The sequence below is a fragment of the Populus nigra genome, chromosome 7 (assembly GCF_951802175.1).
Source record: "Populus nigra chromosome 7, ddPopNigr1.1, whole genome shotgun sequence".
Lineage (NCBI taxonomy): Eukaryota > Viridiplantae > Streptophyta > Magnoliopsida > Malpighiales > Salicaceae > Populus > Populus nigra.
Window position 1 is genome coordinate 7,678,909 of NC_084858.1, and position 17,254 is coordinate 7,696,162.

Genomic DNA, 17,254 nt, shown 5'->3' on the forward strand with positions numbered 1-17,254 from the left:
CACGTGCCGAGCCTAAATACATATAGGTTTGATGAGTTGTCAGACCTAACATCATTGGGTTTAGCCACGTGCTGAGCCCAAGTACATGTGGGTATGATGAGTTGTTAGACCCATCATCTTTAGGTTTAACGACATGCTGAGCCCAGATACATATGGGTCTGACTAGCTACGCGCCGAGCCCAAGTACATATAGTTCTAACAAGCTGCCATACCCATCACCCTTGGGGTTAGCATCATTCCAAGTCCAAGTGGGTATTAAATTGACAACCGTTATAGGCCTCATGTTGGGTCACGATGTCTTATTTTTTTATTCTTAAAACTTTTAACATGAAATAATCGTCATCTTATACCCTTAGGTGTTTAAAAATCTTCTAAGGGCCTACTATATTTTTATTAACATTAATATTATGTAAGTAATATTTATCTCTTATTAATGCTATCAAGAAAAAAAGACACTCATCAGGGTTTATATATACCTCCTGAACTATCCAGGTAAAGGGTTCACAATTTCTATTATCTAAGCATTTATACTTTTATTCTCACAACATTTATTATAAAAAACAAGAATAAGCACTGTTGCTCTTAGAATTTAAAGCTCATTTTCTTATTTATTGCGATTTCTTCTTAAAATAAATTAACTTTATCATCAAAAGATCCTTAAATCCCACAAAAAATGATTGTTTTATAAGTGTTAGGTCTTTTATCACCGACCATAAACTTTGTGAACTATGAAAAAGAGAAACGCTAAGAATCTTATTCCTGAACATATTAAATTTCAAACATCATCAATAATCTTCAGTAAATGCTTCCCTCTTTAATCATAATAAGAAGTACATAGCAATATTTTTTTGCTAAGGTATAAGGCAAGTATCGCAATGTGGACAATACAGGCAATAAATTTGGAGTTCTGATGGCTGATGTGTTTCTAACAGATATGAAAGCTTTGTCCGGAATGTATTTGAGATTGCCTTGAGTTATGTCCTCGGATGCACCAAAACTAAAAGAAATCCTGCGTTATAAGGTCGTCATGAACCAAAGCAATAATCATGCACAAAATGTTCGACTATATCATGTATATACAGCAAAGAAAAAACAAATTGAAGACAGTAGAAAGACATAAAAAAGGTGTACATAATGTTGTTAGTTGTTTCCTCTAGGGGCAGGAAGTGAATGAACGGAGAGAGGGATGCTAACAAGGCATGGGAGGAAGATGGAGAGGGACATTGTGGGGTCAGGGAAAGGGAACCAGAAAGAAAGGAAAACGGGGAGGTTTCGTTTAATTTTCCCCAGGGCATGGCATGTTTCCAATTCCAAATGGGACACGTCCAAGGCTGTGCTCGAAGATAGAAATGGAAAAATGAGATTGAATGGACGTGCTTGACCAGGTAACTCAACTCCTCGATGTGGCTTTTTTTTTTCCGGTATGCAGTCCGCCGGCACAATCAACTTAGATTTGTATTTTATTTATGTATGACACAAGCTTATCAGCTCAGCGCCTGTAGCTCAGTGGATAGAGCGTCTGTTTCCTAAGCAGAAAGTCGTAGGTTCGACCCCTACCTGGCGCGGACCTCTTTTTTGGGCCCCCACAAGTGCTTGGGCCGGCTCCGAATCGGCCCAGTTCTATTTATACCCCCAGAAAATCCCCGACCACAAATTTCTTTCTTTCTGATACAGCCGCCATCTGCGCCTAGCTCTCTCGGGTAGCAAACAACAATGAAGGCTTTTGACATCAATGGCAGCAACATCCTTTCTCTCTCTCTTTTTACTGATGTCACCAACTCCAAGTAATTTCTTCTTATTTGTTTTTCTATTTATTTCTTGTTTTCACTTGTTTTACAAAAATAGAATGTATTGTTCTTTTCACTTGTTATTTTTGCACTTTGCTTCAGTTGGTGAACTTGCAAATAGTGATGGGGGATGGAATTTGGGAAGTAGTTGGGTTTGGTGGGAATTAGGATTTGGTGTTTGAAGGTTTTTGCTCTTGGGATGTTATTGGAAGAAGTCATTTATTTGGTAGAAACATGGAGTAAAGACTCAATTTTTATGCCAATTAAGGCATATGGTTCCCACAAATATAAAGAAAAATGAGCTTATGTTTAGTTGTTTTCTTTGTTTTTTGGTATTAGCAGAGGAAATATAGGAAAAATGGGATCTTGTGAAGCATCAATTCTTGGTTCTTGTTGCTTATTAATTTTTATATCAGGCTTTATATTTAGGCAGATATATTAATCAGGTGTTTATGTAGAAGCTGGTATTTCTGTGGGTCATTTCATTCTGTTGGTTAGGGTCTCTAGACAATGAAAATTTCCCGTCTAGTGCTATTCAGATATTACAGATTGATATTAGTTTAGTTTAAGTGCTAGCTTAACATGTTAAACGATGGGAGATGCGGGAATGTTGATAATTGCGTAGCTAGAAGCTAACTGAATCTGATTCTTTAAATTGGACTATCAGTGAAATTTGGTAAGTATTAAGCTGGACCAGTTATTACATATAAATCACAGTTCATTAGCTGAGACCTGGATACCAAATTTGAATCCTTCACTGGGTCTTGACTCACGAGAACCGAACACTGCAACTTTGAGTGTGCATGTAGTGTTCTGTCACCAAGATTTCTCATCTTTAGTGACTTTCACCAATTAATATAAATACCACTGTCTTGTCAGATGTATCCAATCTAATTTTCCCATCAGATGTGGTTTCAAAATGCCTATCAGTGATTACCATCCAATACCTTTTTATAATGGCAATGAACAAGACTGTATAAGCCCTGTTTTCGACTTCTTTCTTGTGATTAGATATTTGCATCACAATCATTTTACGGCAACTTGCAACAGAAGTTTCATGAAGTCCTCTTAGATATTGCCAACCATTGGTTATGCTTTGAGATGAACTGCCAAAGCAGCTCTTTGACCTTGTTTGTTCTGTGGAAAAAAATTGTTTCAGTGGATTGCTCAAAAGCATTACTTTGAGCAAATGCATGAAAGAGAACTGAGATTTAGCATAATAATAAGGATAAATTTTCTGCATTAAATTGAAGAAATGGCCATCCTATCAGAGTATCAGGCATCATAATAGAAAATTCTTAATTTTAAATTTGGAGCATTTTATTGAATCAGCTGTGATCTACTTGCTTCTGAGAAATATCAAGCTTTTATGTGCCTTTAGGCTCCTAATACATGTTATCTTGCAGGGAACTTCTAGATTCTATGCAAGCTGGAAAGCTAGAACCAGAAGTTGCATTTCTCAATGCATCACTTGTATGCTTCCTTACAGAAAAACCAAAACCATTTGAGTCTCATGTTCCCCTTCTGTATCTCCTTTTTGGTAGTTCAGCCTTCCAGGTGCACTTTGGTCTGGTTTATTTTAATGTTGCCTCCATTAATTTCTGTGACAGATACCAGATGTTTTCCCTCTTCTGGCAGCAGCACATAAGACTCTTATAGCCAAGTCCCGGGATTCATTGACCACGCGTACTCTTCATTCTGAGCTAGTTTATAATTACTCAGGATCTAAGCATGTAATGAACCCCTTTCACTGCTTGTTGACTGCTCAAGTTTCTTTTGTTTAAAACTTAACCTTTATTCTTTTTTATCCCTAGATTACAGAATCCTTGAAAAGATGTGGAATCTCTGATAGCACCACATACATCCTGGCAGCTCGTTTCAATGCTTCTCCAGATGAGGTGAGGAATAGTGTGTTTGGAAGTGTGGTTGCGATTGTTTTTCAAAGTGTTTTTCACTTAAAAAAGCATTAAAAAAATATTTTTTTTTATTTTTTAAAAATTATTTTTAACATCAGTGCATCAAAATGATTGGAAAACACCTGACCAAAGTGTGACTGCTTTTGAAAATATATTAATTTGAAGTAAATAAAAAAATAAAAAAAATTTCAATTTTTTTTAAAAATGCTTGTCAAACGTAAAAACAAATGGGGTTAAAATATAAATGTTGTGCTCATCTAATGTTACTCTATTATAGATGAAAGCTGTTGAGAAACTTATCAATGGAAAAGAAATCGAATTAGAGGAGCTGGAAGGGAGAGCAAACCAAGCGCAAATACAGAAGGTTAGTTGGGAGTGGTCATATTTGGCAATATAACACTAGTTATGTGGTTAGCTTTGTCTTGATACTTCTTCTAACTTTGTTTGATATGTTCGTCAGCACTACAAAATTTCGGGCTTGGAAGCAGGGCTATCCTCTCTTGCAGATGCTATTACCTGCCGGATCGCTTCACGCGATGCCTTATAAGAAAGACAGGCTACCATGTATTCATATGTAGTTGTAGATTTACCGTAAACTTTTTAGCTGTGTGGCTGCCTTGAATTTATAGTTGAAATTTTTGTGGGAATTGGTGCAGGTGGGCAGCAGCATCCTAAGTTCCTGATTTGGAACCTAGGCATTTCAAAATTCTCAGTCATGAACTCTTTTTTTAAGGATAAAAGATCAACTCTTGCATAAGACTTCGGTTCAAATTAATGGAGGTCTAAGGATCAAAGATCGGCCTATCTTGAATTTAAAAGATGTGTATTTCTCGAAAATATAAAGAATATAGAAAAAATCATCCAGGAGTGAGGTGTTTTTTTTTTACTATTGAATTAGAATTGTGTTTTTGGTTTATTTTCTCATCTCAAGAATTAAGGAGGAAGACGAGTGCTAGCGATGAAAATATCAATGACTGATAGAATATTTCTTTAACCGCATTTCATGTTTCTCTTATAACACAATCCAAACACGGGGACAACACGTGGCAGCCTTTATAAGATACTCGCTCAATACGAAGTAAACTGTGGACGTTAGTTCGTTCGACGCTAAAGTGTAACTGGCGATAGCCGGTGGTCTTACACATGGAATTTTTGTTTGAATCAGCGTATTAATTTAAAACTTTTGACAAAATATATTATTTAAAAATAATTTCGTAAAATAATATATTTTTATTTTATCACATTTTAAAAGTGTGATATTTATTAAATATTTTTATTTTTAAAAACATAATAAAATAGTTGTGGTGTTTCAAATAAATAATAATTAAACATGTAATATGAATCAGTAAATAAATAATAAGCAATAGCCGTCTTTATTTGTCTTTTCTTCTTTCTTTGCTCTGGTGTTTTCTTAGCGTGATTCTTTCCTAAAGACCCATCAGACTTCATCAAAGAAGAAGATAAAAAAAACCATGGTGTTATCAAAACATGTAGCCTCTCTTAGCCCCTCCATCTAGTTAAAAATATTTTTTTAACATGATACGGAACATAAAGACTGCCACATATTGTATCATAAAATTACAAATATAATTTTTTAACTAAAATTATAAAATCACAAGTAAAATATTTTGAACTAAAATCATAAAATTGCAAGTAAAATATTTTTATAGATGCCATGTATTCTGCAGTTCAAGAATCAATATATACATTAATAATTACAAATATACATATTGTATCCTATAGTTCAATAAATGGATAGCATGCATGTGGTATATATGGGAGATATTTTTTATGGGAAACTATTCTAGCAAGACAAATCACAAAATTCATGCCTCTTTATGATAGTTAAGAAAAAGCAGTGTAAAGAAAAAACTACATGAACTTCATTAACCAGAGTGTCAAGGGGACTATGTCTAACACAATTTTTTTGGGTTCAGTGAAGTCAACTGCTGAATTTCTTGGCACCAAAACCACAATTAGCTTAATAATAGAAAAGACAATATTTCTCTAAAAACTCAATTCTAAGAGTTCTTGTTGCCAAAATCACTATGAACTTTAACAAAAGAAAAGGGCATATTTTCACCCAAGCAGTGAATCCCAGCAGTAAACGAAGCATGACTGAAATTTTTTGTAAGAATTTACAATTAACTATCCCTAATAATGAGTTGAAATCCTAGTAGTCAAATTCTCAACTTACCACACAAGCAATTTCAAGAATGCACATCGTAGATTCTATTTCGCTATAGGTTATCAACCAGTATTAGAACATTACACTTGCCATACCTATTTAAATTCTTTTCACATCCAGTTTTCTCTTAAAATTACATGCAAAATATAAAAAACCTTAAAACATTGAGAACCTAAACTAAATGCCTAAGTTCTTTCAACCACAGTAGTGAAAACTATTACTTCACAACATCAATTTCAATTGCTAAGTCCTTGCATTAAACTTCAATAACATTAAAAGGAACCTTAAAAATCATTGAGTAGGAGATTATTTTTGTTTTAGATGTCCTAATTAATGACCTACTTAGGTTCTTGGCTATCCACAAACTAGAAACTATCAACTCTACACTAACAAGAAAAAAGATGGCTAAATAAAATTAAACATAGATAATCTAAATAACATGAAATTCATATAATTAAGAAGCTTAGTTAAAGATAATAGAAAGTGACCTTGACAAGAATGCAATCTTGGTATGCTTCGTTGTCTATGCAAACTCTGCAACACCAAAACCAGCAAGCAAGATCAAACAGAGCATACAGTTGAGGATTCAGATACATTTCAGTGATGTAAATTTTCTAAATTGGAAATTGAAAGGTAACAAACAAGTAAATGGAAACTCAAGTTCACAACACACAGAAGAAAAATATCGTTAAACAGCTTCAATCGAAGGTTAATTAGAAATTACAAGAAACATAGAAGGACTAGCAGCACCACTCCCCCTCCGAGAAAATTAGAAATTACAAGAAACATCAAAAAATCTATTATGTTGTTCTTCGCGTCATGGATTTAACAGAACAGAAGCAAACCAATTAATAGTAGAAGATAAACACAGAATACCCTGATAAATTTTTTTTTTTTTGTCTCTAATCACTAGTTCATCACCATTAGATAGAAAAAACAAAGCTTGGGATTGGGAATAAATTCTTATCTTCATCTTGCCAAGAACGCTCCAGGTCTGGGGAAAGTGATTTCTTAATCTGCTGGGGAAAAGGGAAGGGAGTCAGGGATGAAGGGTGGAGTCACTGGAGTGGAGTGTCGGTCACGGGTGGGGTGGGAACTGGAAAAAAAGAGTGTTGAGTCAGCACATGCACGACTAAGCATTTGTTTAAATTTCACGTGAAATCGTGAAAACTGTTTTTAATGTTTTTTATGAGTTGACCTGATTTTATGCGAGTTTGACCGGGTTTGACTGATTTTACTGGTTTTCAAGTTTTGACCCCGATTTTACGTGTTCTATGTGTTTTGACTCGCAAAATCAGACGATTTTACGAGTCAAAACGTACTTTTAACAACCATGCAACTTCACCACGGACCCTTGTGCCTTCCCTCGTCCGACCCACTTTTCCTAGCCTCCTCATGGCCTTGCCTTGTGACTTCTCTGGCATCTGAGCTTGAAACATCGATAAGAATGACCGGAAAATGATTCACTATCTCCCAAACAAAGAGAAAGTTGGCGTTCAAACCTAACCGTGACTTTGATAAAAGAAAGCATGGCGTTTTCTGTCATTACCCAAAGCAAGTTCACAGTTTAATTGATGTTCCGGTTTTCTCAACTATAACATAAATTACATTATAGCATAATTGTATTTTGTTTCTGAACCACAACAATAATAAAATATTATGGTTGAGAATTGTAATATCCAAAACTATTCTATTTTATCAAAAACAATTTTTTAAAGTTTTAATTCATCATTTTTTTATACTAATTATCCGATTTATCCCTTACAAAAAAAGAGGATATTTTTGCTCTAGTGTCCCTAAATTTTAATGTTTTCCCGTATGATGTTTTTTTTATAAAGCATATTTTTGTGTTTTTTTTAATCATAGATATTCGAGTTAATTTTTACTAAAATTAAGATCAAATAAATTTTAATAATCTTAAAATTTATAATACTCAAACTCCTAATCTTTAAATAAACAAATTTAAGACCTAAACTACAACTCCTTATAATTTGAAGCATCTTTTATGTTAGGTTGGTAGAGATCATCAGAAAAAATCAATAGCGACTGGTTTTTCGATTTTGTTTATTCCGTTGGACGAGTTCTATACACCGAATCAATCCTTTTATTTTTAATTAAGAACAATTTTAGATCTTCTATTCAATGAAGTTATAACACATGGAATTTATTTAGTATTGAAATTTGATGTCTTGAATTTTGTTCCCCCTGCATTCGATGCCTTGGTCTTAGTTAGAAAATGCCCAAACATGGAAAAGATTATGAAATTTTGATGCGGGAGGTCAATGAAGATCTTCTATACAATGCCCACAGCTGCCTCCAGCAGATCAGCGCAACAAACTCCCACAACACTGAAAGTTCCATATCCATTTTCTCCTCCCAACTATTCCAAATCCAATCTCTTTTTCCATATTCACAGATCCCAAGAGTTTAAGAACCGCAAAAAATGGGTACCTCTCGCAGCCGTGAAGGCCAAGACTTATTATCATCAGACACAGATTCAGAATACCAATCTGAAGAAGAACCCATTTACGACTACGTAGAACGCCAGGAAACCCCACAAGCCACTTCCTCGTCAAAGAAAACCCTGGATGAAATCGATTCCAAGCTCAAATCCCTCAAACTCAAATACCCTCCAAATTCCCAAACTACCATCAACCCCGTCAAGCTCTACCTTCATATCGGTGGCAACACGCCAAATGCTAAATGGGTCCTCTCTGACAAACACACTTCTTATAAATTCATAAAAAACAATGGCCCTGATGATTCCGATTCCGATCATGATGAAAGTCGAGGAGATGGTGATTCTTTTTGGGTTCTGAAAGTGGGGTCTAGAGTGAAAGCTAGGGTTTCTATGGAAATGCAATTGAAAATGTTTGGTGACCAAAGGAGAGTCGATTTTGTCAATAAGGGTGTGTGGGCTTTGAAGTTTTTTAGTGATGAAGAGTATAGAAAGTTTGTTAGTTTATTTCAAGATTGTTTGTTTGAAAATGTTCATGGGCTTAGTGCCACTGAAGAAAATAAGTTGAAAATTTATTCTAAGGACTTTATCGGGTGGTTTAAGCCTGAGATAGCTGACGATTCGATGTGGGAAGATGCGGAGGAAGAGGAGGATAGTAAGAGTGGTAAGCAGCCAGTGCGTGTTAATCAGGATTTATTGGAGGAGTTTGAGGAAGCGGCGAATGGGGATGTGCAAAGTTTGAGTTTAGGTGCTTTAGATAATAGTTTTTTGGTTAATGATTTGGGGGTTCAAGTTTTCAGGAATTATAGTAAAGGGATTCATGGGAAGGGTATTTGTGTGAAGTTTGATAGTAATAGGAGTGGAGGGTCTAGTTTGGAGCAGTCTACGCCAAAGAAGGCAATGTTAATGAAGGCGGAGACAAATATGATGTTAACAAGTCCATTCAAGGAAGGGAAGCCACATTCTACTGGGATTAAACAGCTTGATATTGACACGGGGAAGATCGTGACTGAGTGGAAGTTTGAGAAAGATGGGACTGATATAACCATGAGGGACATAACAAATGATACTAAAGGGTCGCAATTGGATCCGTCTGAGAGTACGTTTTTGGGGTTGGATGATAATAGGTTGTGTCAATGGGACATGAGGGATAAGAGAGGGATAGTGCAGGATATTGTCAAGGGTGGCGATTCACCTGTTTTGAATTGGACTCAGGGGCACCAGTTTTCTAGAGGGACTAATTTTCAGTGCTTTGCTAGTGCGGGTGATGGGTCGATAGTTGTCGGATCGCGTGATGGGAAGATTAGGTTGTATTCCAGGACATCAATGAGGCAGGCTAAGACAGCTTTTCCAGGGCTTGGTTCGCCAATCACTCATGTGGATGTTACATATGATGGGAAATGGGTGTTGGGGACAACTGACACATATTTAATCCTCATTTGCACTCTGTTTACAGATAAGGATGGAAAGACCAAGACTGGTTTTAGTGGTCGAATGGGAAATAAGATACCAGCTCCAAGATTGTTGAAGCTAACTCCTTTGGATTCTCATATGGCTGGTGCGAGTAACAAATTTCATGGTGGCCATTTCTCATGGGTAAGAACACATAATTGTACATGCTTTTGCAGTATGTTTTAGTTATTGCGTATATATGCCTTTTTTGTTGATTGCTATGCTCTAGTTACTGTTAATCTACACATGTTCCCTGCTGTTAATTAATATGCAGCAATCGTGTTCAATCGTGGAATGCATTTATTGCGCTGTAAATAAGACCCTCACCAAAGTTATGCTTCATGCACTCTGTTTTCTAGCTGAAATCTCTGAAACAGCAAGAACCACCCATAAGACCATCTTAAATTTATGTGCTCTTGTAGGTTAAAGTTATTTAAATTTATTTTTAACATCAACACATCAAAACGATCCAAAAACACTAAAAAAGATTAATTTGAAGCAAAAAAAAAATTAAAATTTTAACGGAAAACAGATTAAAACTTGACTCGAAACATCCTTTTAGTCATCTTGGTGGCTATGCAGTCACCCATTGTGATGCATAGGTTAAAATCATTTTCGTATTGTCAACACTCCCAGTAGAGTTAACACTTCAACCTCTATGGGAATATTATCAATTTCTTTCTGAGAATAGATCCACACAAACTTGCTGATGCTATCAAGTGTACTAGGCAGTTTCATGTCTTAGCAAATATGATTGACAAGAGTTTCATAAGTGGCCATGTTAATTATCATGCAGGAAACCACGATATTCATGATGCAGTGATTAGGTTAAAGTGCTCTTCTTTCTTGTAAACGTGTTTTCTTGAAGTAATTGGATCAAGATGAGGTTGATTGCATAATTAATGCATGAAATGTTAAACTTGTTTACCATGTGAACTCTTTGTACATTCATATGAATGTGATTATCTTAATGTTATCTGTGTACTCAAGTGGAGAAATGCGTCTACATCCTAACATGAATCTGTAAGTGTTAACCATTGATAGTCTTGAGTGGGGTTCTTGCAATTCTGTTGTGCCCGATATGAATTTAGTCGATTGGTTTTTGTGTTTTTCCCATGTTTGATGTTATCTTTCAGGTCACTGAGAATGGTAAACATGAGCGTCACCTCGTCGCAACAGTGGGCAAGTTCAGCGTGATATGGGACTTCCAGCGTGTGAAGAACAGCGCTCATGACTGCTACCGGAATCAGCAAGGTCTCAAGAGCTGTTATTGTTACAAGACTGTGCTGAAGGACGAGTCTATTGTAGAAAGCCGTTTCATGCATGACAAGTATGCTGTCAGTGACTCTCCGGAAGCTCCACTTGTGGTGGCAACCCCAATGAAGGTCAGCTCTATCAGCCTTTCTGGCAAACGATCACGCGGCTGATAATGAACCATCTTTGTCTATTTGTCTGTTCTTTTCCTCTTGTGCAGCTCACTTCTGCTATTTTCAGTTCAGTTTGTTTCATTTTCCCCATCTTCTATCTGAGTGTGGCTTCTGCTTGTATCTAGTGTGAATCTTTACCTTTTTCTCACCGTTAGTTTTGTGAATAATTTATTTCTTTAGGTGAATGAAAGCATGGCAGAGGGTTTCTTGCAAATTGTGATATTAATACAATCCTTTAAATCTTGTTTATAAATTACGACTTCTTAATTTTTTTTCAAGAATTATGTTGATGGAAGTAGCGTAATTCTTACCCTTTTTTTCTCTTCATTTTAATAGATTAAGCTATTTAGATTAATATAACTAACAAAGTGTTATTTTTCAAAAAATAAATCAAGTTTATTATTATTATTTTTATTGTAAGTGCTATTTAAACAAAAATTTAGGTCAAGTCTTTTTAAAAGTGTTGTTTCAGTTATTTTTTAAAGTATTTTTTATTTAGAAATGTATTAAAATAATATTTTTTTATTTTTTAAAATTATTTTTTATATTAACATATAAAAATAATTTGAAAACACAAAAAAATATTAATTTAAAATAAAAAAATTTAAATTATTTTTAAAATATAAAAATAAACGGGAGTTGTTTTAGTGATTAGTAACGTTTTTAGCTGTCTCCCACTTGGGCAGCCTGTGCTTGTCTCGTCTCCTAAACGTGATTAATAATGTTTTTAGCTGTCTCCCACTTGGGTAGCCTGTGTGCCTGTCTCGTCTCCTAAACGTGGGGCATGGATTTTAACGTCGATTTGTGATCAATTCCTTTTTATCATGGAAACGGGTAAATATTACATGGTTTTTTTTTTTTAATCTATTTTCTTTATCGAATCATTAGTTTTACGAATAAAGCCAATCTAATATGCACGCTTGTAAGTGACCTGCGACTAAGCAAGTTCAAAAACTCAAGGTTTTCAGACAAGATGTCTGGACTCGATCTTTATGGGATCAGTAGATGGAAAAAAACCCAGCTTCCATCGACTCAGTTTTAGGGAATAACCTTTTTTTCAAGAGCTTTGCCCGGAAGAAAATCTCAGTTTTCATACATCTTCAACTATATTTTATGTTCTACTCTTCTTACATCTTGTATTTTTAGATATATAAAAATTTTATATTTTTATTAATATTAATGTTATATAAAAAATAATGTATAAAAATTCTTTATAACCTACTGTATTTCCATCGACATTAATCTTATGTAAGAGGTAAATAGGTAATGTAAAAAAATCTCTCAATGATCTATTATATTTCTATTGTGTTAATGTTTGTATGCGAGATATTTATCTCTCATTAATGTTTGTGTAAAGGATATTGATCTTTCATTAATACTGTCAAGGTAAAATTACATTCTAATGCCTTCTCTTTACAAAAAAAAACTAGACTCATAGGCTATAAATAATCATAGATCCTTCAAACTTCATGTTCACAATCTCTACTGCATATATATTTTCAGAACATCTCTCTCTAAAATATAATTGCACTCTCTCTAAACAAAATATTTACTTAAACATTTGAGAGTCCCAAGATTTATCAAATGAGACATTTTACATATACCAATCTTCGACCACATTGAATTACCAAGCACCAACAACCCAAACTAGAAAGAATGAATTAAATTATTAGAGTTAAGAGATTAACAAATTATCCAATATATAAACGTTGCTCTTAAATTACTTGGATTTTTCTTGGGACATTATCAATACATGGAGTGTACGTAGTTTATGGTTTTTTTTCACTTGAGTATCTTCATTGATTTTTCTTTTATTTAATTACTTCTATTTATAAAAATTTAATAAATAATTTTATTATTAGAATATATATATATATATATATATATAGAGAGAGAGAGAGAGAGAGAGAGAGAGAGAGAGAGAGAGAGAGAGAGAGAGAGAGAGAGAGAGAGAGCATTTAATTCTTTGTTAAGTGAGTCCAAGTTAATATTATTTTCTTTTTTTAAGAAAAATTATATTTATGATTTTTTTTCTATTTGAATACTTGTACTTGTAAATTTTGATCGATCAAGTGTTTTTATAATTTTTTGCTATAATTATCAAATATGTTTGTTGTCTTCAATACAAGTAGGATTATATATTTTTATATAATTGGACAAGTTTTCTCTTTCTACATTTCTAAATGTTTTTATTATATCATTATGTAGTATCTAATTATTCAATATATTTTTTTAATATTTTTCTATTTAAATTGATAGATAAAATTATATTTTTCATTTCAAAATTGTCCTTGAGTTATATTAGGATATGACATAGAAATTATGCAAAATTACTCGAGGATTTTTCTTTTATGTTTGTTAATTTCTAATACTTAAGCCCATTTGATAAAAAAAAATTACTTAACAAAAACTAATTAAGGTACTTAGTTGATTAATTTTTTAAAACATAAAAGAATACATGCACACATATAGAAAAATTACAAAGTAAGAGTACATGTCATGTCGTTATCCTTAAAAGAAATAAAATAATAAAATAATACTAACTTCGACTCACATGAGAGAGAGTGCGTACCATGTATTCTTTTAATTGATAGAATTTTACGAGGACAGCAAGTACCATGCTAAAAACAAATATACTAAAATAAGAAAATTTTATAAAGTACAGACATTTCATATACTATCATGTCTAGTTTATTTAAGCCATGTCTATTGTAGAAAGAAATATATTTTTTTTTTTAGTAGAGATAAAGATATAAAGAAAATGAAGATAAAATTATATCTAAAAGTAATATATTAGACGAAATTAATGTTTCTGTATCTATTATTTTTATCTCATTATGGTAACCAACGCTTTCTCCGTAATTCACCATTACGAAAAATATTCACTTGATATCAGCATGTGCGGGCAAGCAAGTCATACAAGCTATTTGTAACACGTGGTGATGAAGATGGACCGGTTCTCTGTGCACGTGTACGCCTCAGGTACATCATTGTAATAATGTGCTTGTTTGGCACTGCGGCTGCGGCTGTCATTGACAATAAAAGTAGGACTGAGATGTTTGGTAATCTCGAATTACACTTTTATTTGACATGGACCTTACTTAAAAACTGAGGTTGGATCTTAGTTTGTGAAAAGCAATTCACACCTGCTTTTCACTCCGTGCTCTCCTTTCACTGATACTTTTTTGCTTGTAACAAAAAACTTTCCTTGCTCGAGCTAACTACTCTATGCCCTTCCCCTCTTTTTGATCAAAGTAAAATCCATCCAAAGCCATTGCAAATATATATACAAGCAGTTTTCATCACATGATGCCTAGCATTACATGTACAAATACTGGACCCTTTTGCCTCACAACCACCCCAAACCAGAGTTTTTACAATTATTGAAAATAAAAAAGAAAATGGAATGACCGCAAAACCATAAAGCCATGCTAGAACCAAAAGCTACATTCAAGCGCTTCTTCAAACCTCTTTACCTTGTCAGAATCATTAGCGGGCGAGGAAGGACCAGCCATGAAAGACTCTTTGCCCCGAGATCTTCTTTTGAAGATTGGTTTGTCTTGCCAAACCCATGTCATTACAGAGAACTTAGCCCCATAAAAAAAAGTAGGTGAGGGTGTTGAAGATAGAGGAGATGGTGGAGATGAAGATTTATTATGGTAGGGAAGTAAGAGCATCGAAGCTGTAGGAGCCATGGCGAAAAAGAAATGTAGACAAGAAAAGCCCAGATAATGAAAGGCTTTGTATATAAATATAGATGTATGTTCTTTTAGGTAATTTTACAATTAAATCTCATATAAAAAACATATTAATCAAATATAAAAAATTGTTTTTTTTTAACCGTGGTTTTAATTAAACACATTAAATTTTAAAATAAACCTCACAAAAAATATTTTTATTAAACTAATTTTTTAAAACCATAACCACGTAAGCAACTACAATATCAAATATAAAGAATCTGCACGTTTTGACAATTATAGAATCTGCACGCTTTGACAGTTATTCGTTTACACAAGGACAATCACCCCTCTGGACCCACAGTGCTGTTCACTTACCATTTTAACCACGTGCTTATATGAGAACTAAATTATTTATTGGCAGGACCCTAGTGCGTCCACAGACGAAGTCTCAGTGTAAACCGAGTAATTCCCACCATATCAACCATTTAAAAAAACTTAAATTTAATCTCCCCCTTACGCTGTGCATATTCTTATCCTCGCCACTATCTTTCTTTTCTTTTCAGTTTGCTCATCTTTTATTTCTTATTTTTTACTTCATATTCACACGTGATGATATATAAGGGCATGTTCAACATGGTTTAAAATTGATTTCTCGTCCACTGAGAAAACCCACGTGATGATATGTAGTTTAGTTGATGCTTGTACAAGCAGAACTATGATATTATCGCTTCAGCTGGGTGGAACCCACAGGGCCACGGTCGCCTTTTTCATCGCGTGAGATTTACTGTTAATTTATACCTGACGTGGGTCCCCGTTGCCTTCTAGATTTTCGCAGAGGGAGAACAGGATATAAGAACAGAGGGACTCGTGTCTACAGAAGAACTGTTTGTCTCATCAATTCTCTGTGCTGCTAAGAGCAAGAAATTAGTACAATACTTCATAAATTGTATGGTGAGAGTTGTACAAGTTAACGCTCTGTGACCAGCTACTTGAGGATTCTTTCTTGAAAAAACAAAAGAACAAAAAGAATATTCTTACAATTACCATTCTTAGGAAACTAAAATTAAAATCAAGAAACTAGGAAAAAGTAATCAAATCCCGATAGTAGCAGCACTTGCAGTGCCAGTAGAATCTGAAGAATCCCCATTGCTAAAATCCAACATCATCATCATCCGTTCATGTATCTCATCATCCCCAATCTTATCCCAGAACTCACTCTCTTTCCCCATTTCCGCTTCAAATCCACTTCTCTTCTCGCTTATTTCTTGCTGCTTTGCTTGTTTTTCTTGCTTTTCTTTACTCTCTTCGAAACTAGAAATACCACTGTCAGGGAATGGAAAATTGAGTTTAGCTCTTGGCCCTCTAAAATCAATGGCGGCCTTGTCATAGGCCCTTGCCGCTTCCTCCGCTGTGCTAAACGTCCCTAACCAAACCCTTGCAGCCCGCCGCGGATCTCTTATTTCTGCCGCCCATTTCCCCCATGGCCGTTGCCTTACACCTCTGTAATTTTTCTTTACTCTCTTTCTTTTCCCTTTCTTGTCGTCTTTTTTATCTTCTTGATCTGGCGGGAAAAAGTTGCATCCTAAACAGCCTTTGATTTTGCAAACAGCACACGTGTCAAGATCCGACGATGGAGGCCATATCGAGATGCAAAAACCATTCCCGTTACTGCTTCTACTTCCAAATTGTGAATATGAAGTGGTGATCGGCACATTAAGACTATTTAACTCCCTTGAAAAATCAGTTGAGCTGGTGCCAGAAACTACGTTCCTGAGAGCAGCAACCATTACAGCCGACTCCTGATCTTGGGTCAATCTCATCGGTGAAATTCCCGGCTGTGAGAAGAGGGTCGCTGCCGGAGCTTCGCCTATTTTGGATCTCTTCGAGGGTCTTTGCATTCTTGAAATTGCTTCGTACTTCTCTTCGCGGGGTCAAATGTTTTCTCCTGGTTTGGTCTTCTGCTCTGCTGCAAGTTTGTGTTTTTTTTTTTGTTTTTGGAGAAAGAAAGAGAGCGGAGGAGTACATATAAGATGGGGGTGGTGACATGGCAAACCAGCTGGAACACTTAGTACACGCGGGCTTTGAAAGCAATTATGGCACCTGGGGATATTTTGGAGGGTTGTTTTGGTGACAAAGAAGGGGCTTTTTTTCAAGTGACGTGGTTGGTTATGTCACGGATGACAGATACACGCGGCCTACTGTTCGTGGCTTTGGCACTGAAACACAGAACAGAGGTCGCTGCCGTGTACCCACTCTCGTAAGTTTAAGTTTGGATTCGAGGAATTAGAAACTCTTTTGGAAAAGCGGTGTAAATTATGTTTTTAGCAAGTTAATATTTTTTTGAAT

At 34.9% G+C, this 17,254-nt stretch overlaps 3 protein-coding genes and 1 non-coding gene across 5 annotated transcripts; 3 read left to right on the forward strand and 1 right to left on the reverse strand.

The window, feature by feature from the left end:
* The first annotated feature begins 1,492 nt into the window (after positions 1-1,492).
* TRNAR-CCU (transfer RNA arginine (anticodon CCU)) lies at positions 1,493-1,565 on the forward strand. Its single transcript has one exon. It is a non-coding gene; the product is annotated as a tRNA-Arg (tRNA).
* A 71-nt stretch (positions 1,566-1,636) lies between these two features.
* On the forward strand, positions 1,637-4,619 carry LOC133698771 (uncharacterized). Of its 2 annotated transcripts, XM_062121823.1 has the most exons (7): positions 1,637-1,784; positions 3,194-3,260; positions 3,398-3,520; positions 3,602-3,685; positions 3,981-4,067; positions 4,164-4,267; positions 4,360-4,619. In XM_062121823.1, the coding sequence occupies exons 1-6, from the start codon at positions 1,714-1,716 to the stop codon at positions 4,248-4,250; spliced, it is 519 nt and encodes a 172-aa protein (XP_061977807.1). In that variant the 5' UTR covers positions 1,637-1,713; the 3' UTR covers positions 4,251-4,267; positions 4,360-4,619. The 2 variants fall into 2 exon arrangements, with proteins under 2 accessions (XP_061977807.1, XP_061977806.1); XM_062121822.1 differs by having other exon boundaries at positions 4,164-4,619.
* Positions 4,620-7,999: 3,380 nt separating this feature from the next.
* On the forward strand, positions 8,000-11,442 carry LOC133699923 (protein CYPRO4-like). The gene is made up of 2 exons (XM_062123442.1): positions 8,000-9,945; positions 10,938-11,442. The coding sequence occupies exons 1-2, from the start codon at positions 8,335-8,337 to the stop codon at positions 11,226-11,228; spliced, it is 1,902 nt and encodes a 633-aa protein (XP_061979426.1). The 5' UTR covers positions 8,000-8,334; the 3' UTR covers positions 11,229-11,442.
* A 4,338-nt stretch (positions 11,443-15,780) lies between these two features.
* LOC133699195 (ethylene-responsive transcription factor ERF109) lies at positions 15,781-16,910 on the reverse strand. Its single transcript, XM_062122351.1, has one exon. It carries the CDS (start codon positions 16,804-16,806, stop codon positions 16,000-16,002), a length of 807 nt encoding a protein of 268 aa, XP_061978335.1. The 5' UTR covers positions 16,807-16,910; the 3' UTR covers positions 15,781-15,999.
* Positions 16,911-17,254: the final 344 nt, after the last annotated feature.

Bases quoted from the DNA above. Each gene is read 5' to 3' on its own strand.
- LOC133698771 (XM_062121822.1), top strand. From the start codon at position 1,714: ATGAAGGCTTTTGACATCAATGGCAGCAACATCCTTTCTCTCTCTCTT. The intron at 3,521-3,601 runs GTAATGAACCCC...TTTTATCCCTAG, and splicing joins ATTACTCAGGATCTAAGCAT to ATTACAGAATCCTTGAAAAG. The intron at 3,686-3,980 runs GTGAGGAATAGT...ACTCTATTATAG, and splicing joins TCAATGCTTCTCCAGATGAG to ATGAAAGCTGTTGAGAAACT.
- LOC133699923 (XM_062123442.1), top strand. From the start codon at position 8,335: ATGGGTACCTCTCGCAGCCGTGAAGGCCAAGACTTATTATCATCAGAC. The intron at 9,946-10,937 runs GTAAGAACACAT...GTTATCTTTCAG, and splicing joins ATGGTGGCCATTTCTCATGG to GTCACTGAGAATGGTAAACA.
- LOC133699195 (XM_062122351.1), bottom strand. From the start codon at position 16,806: ATGCAAAGACCCTCGAAGAGATCCAAAATAGGCGAAGCTCCGGCAGCG.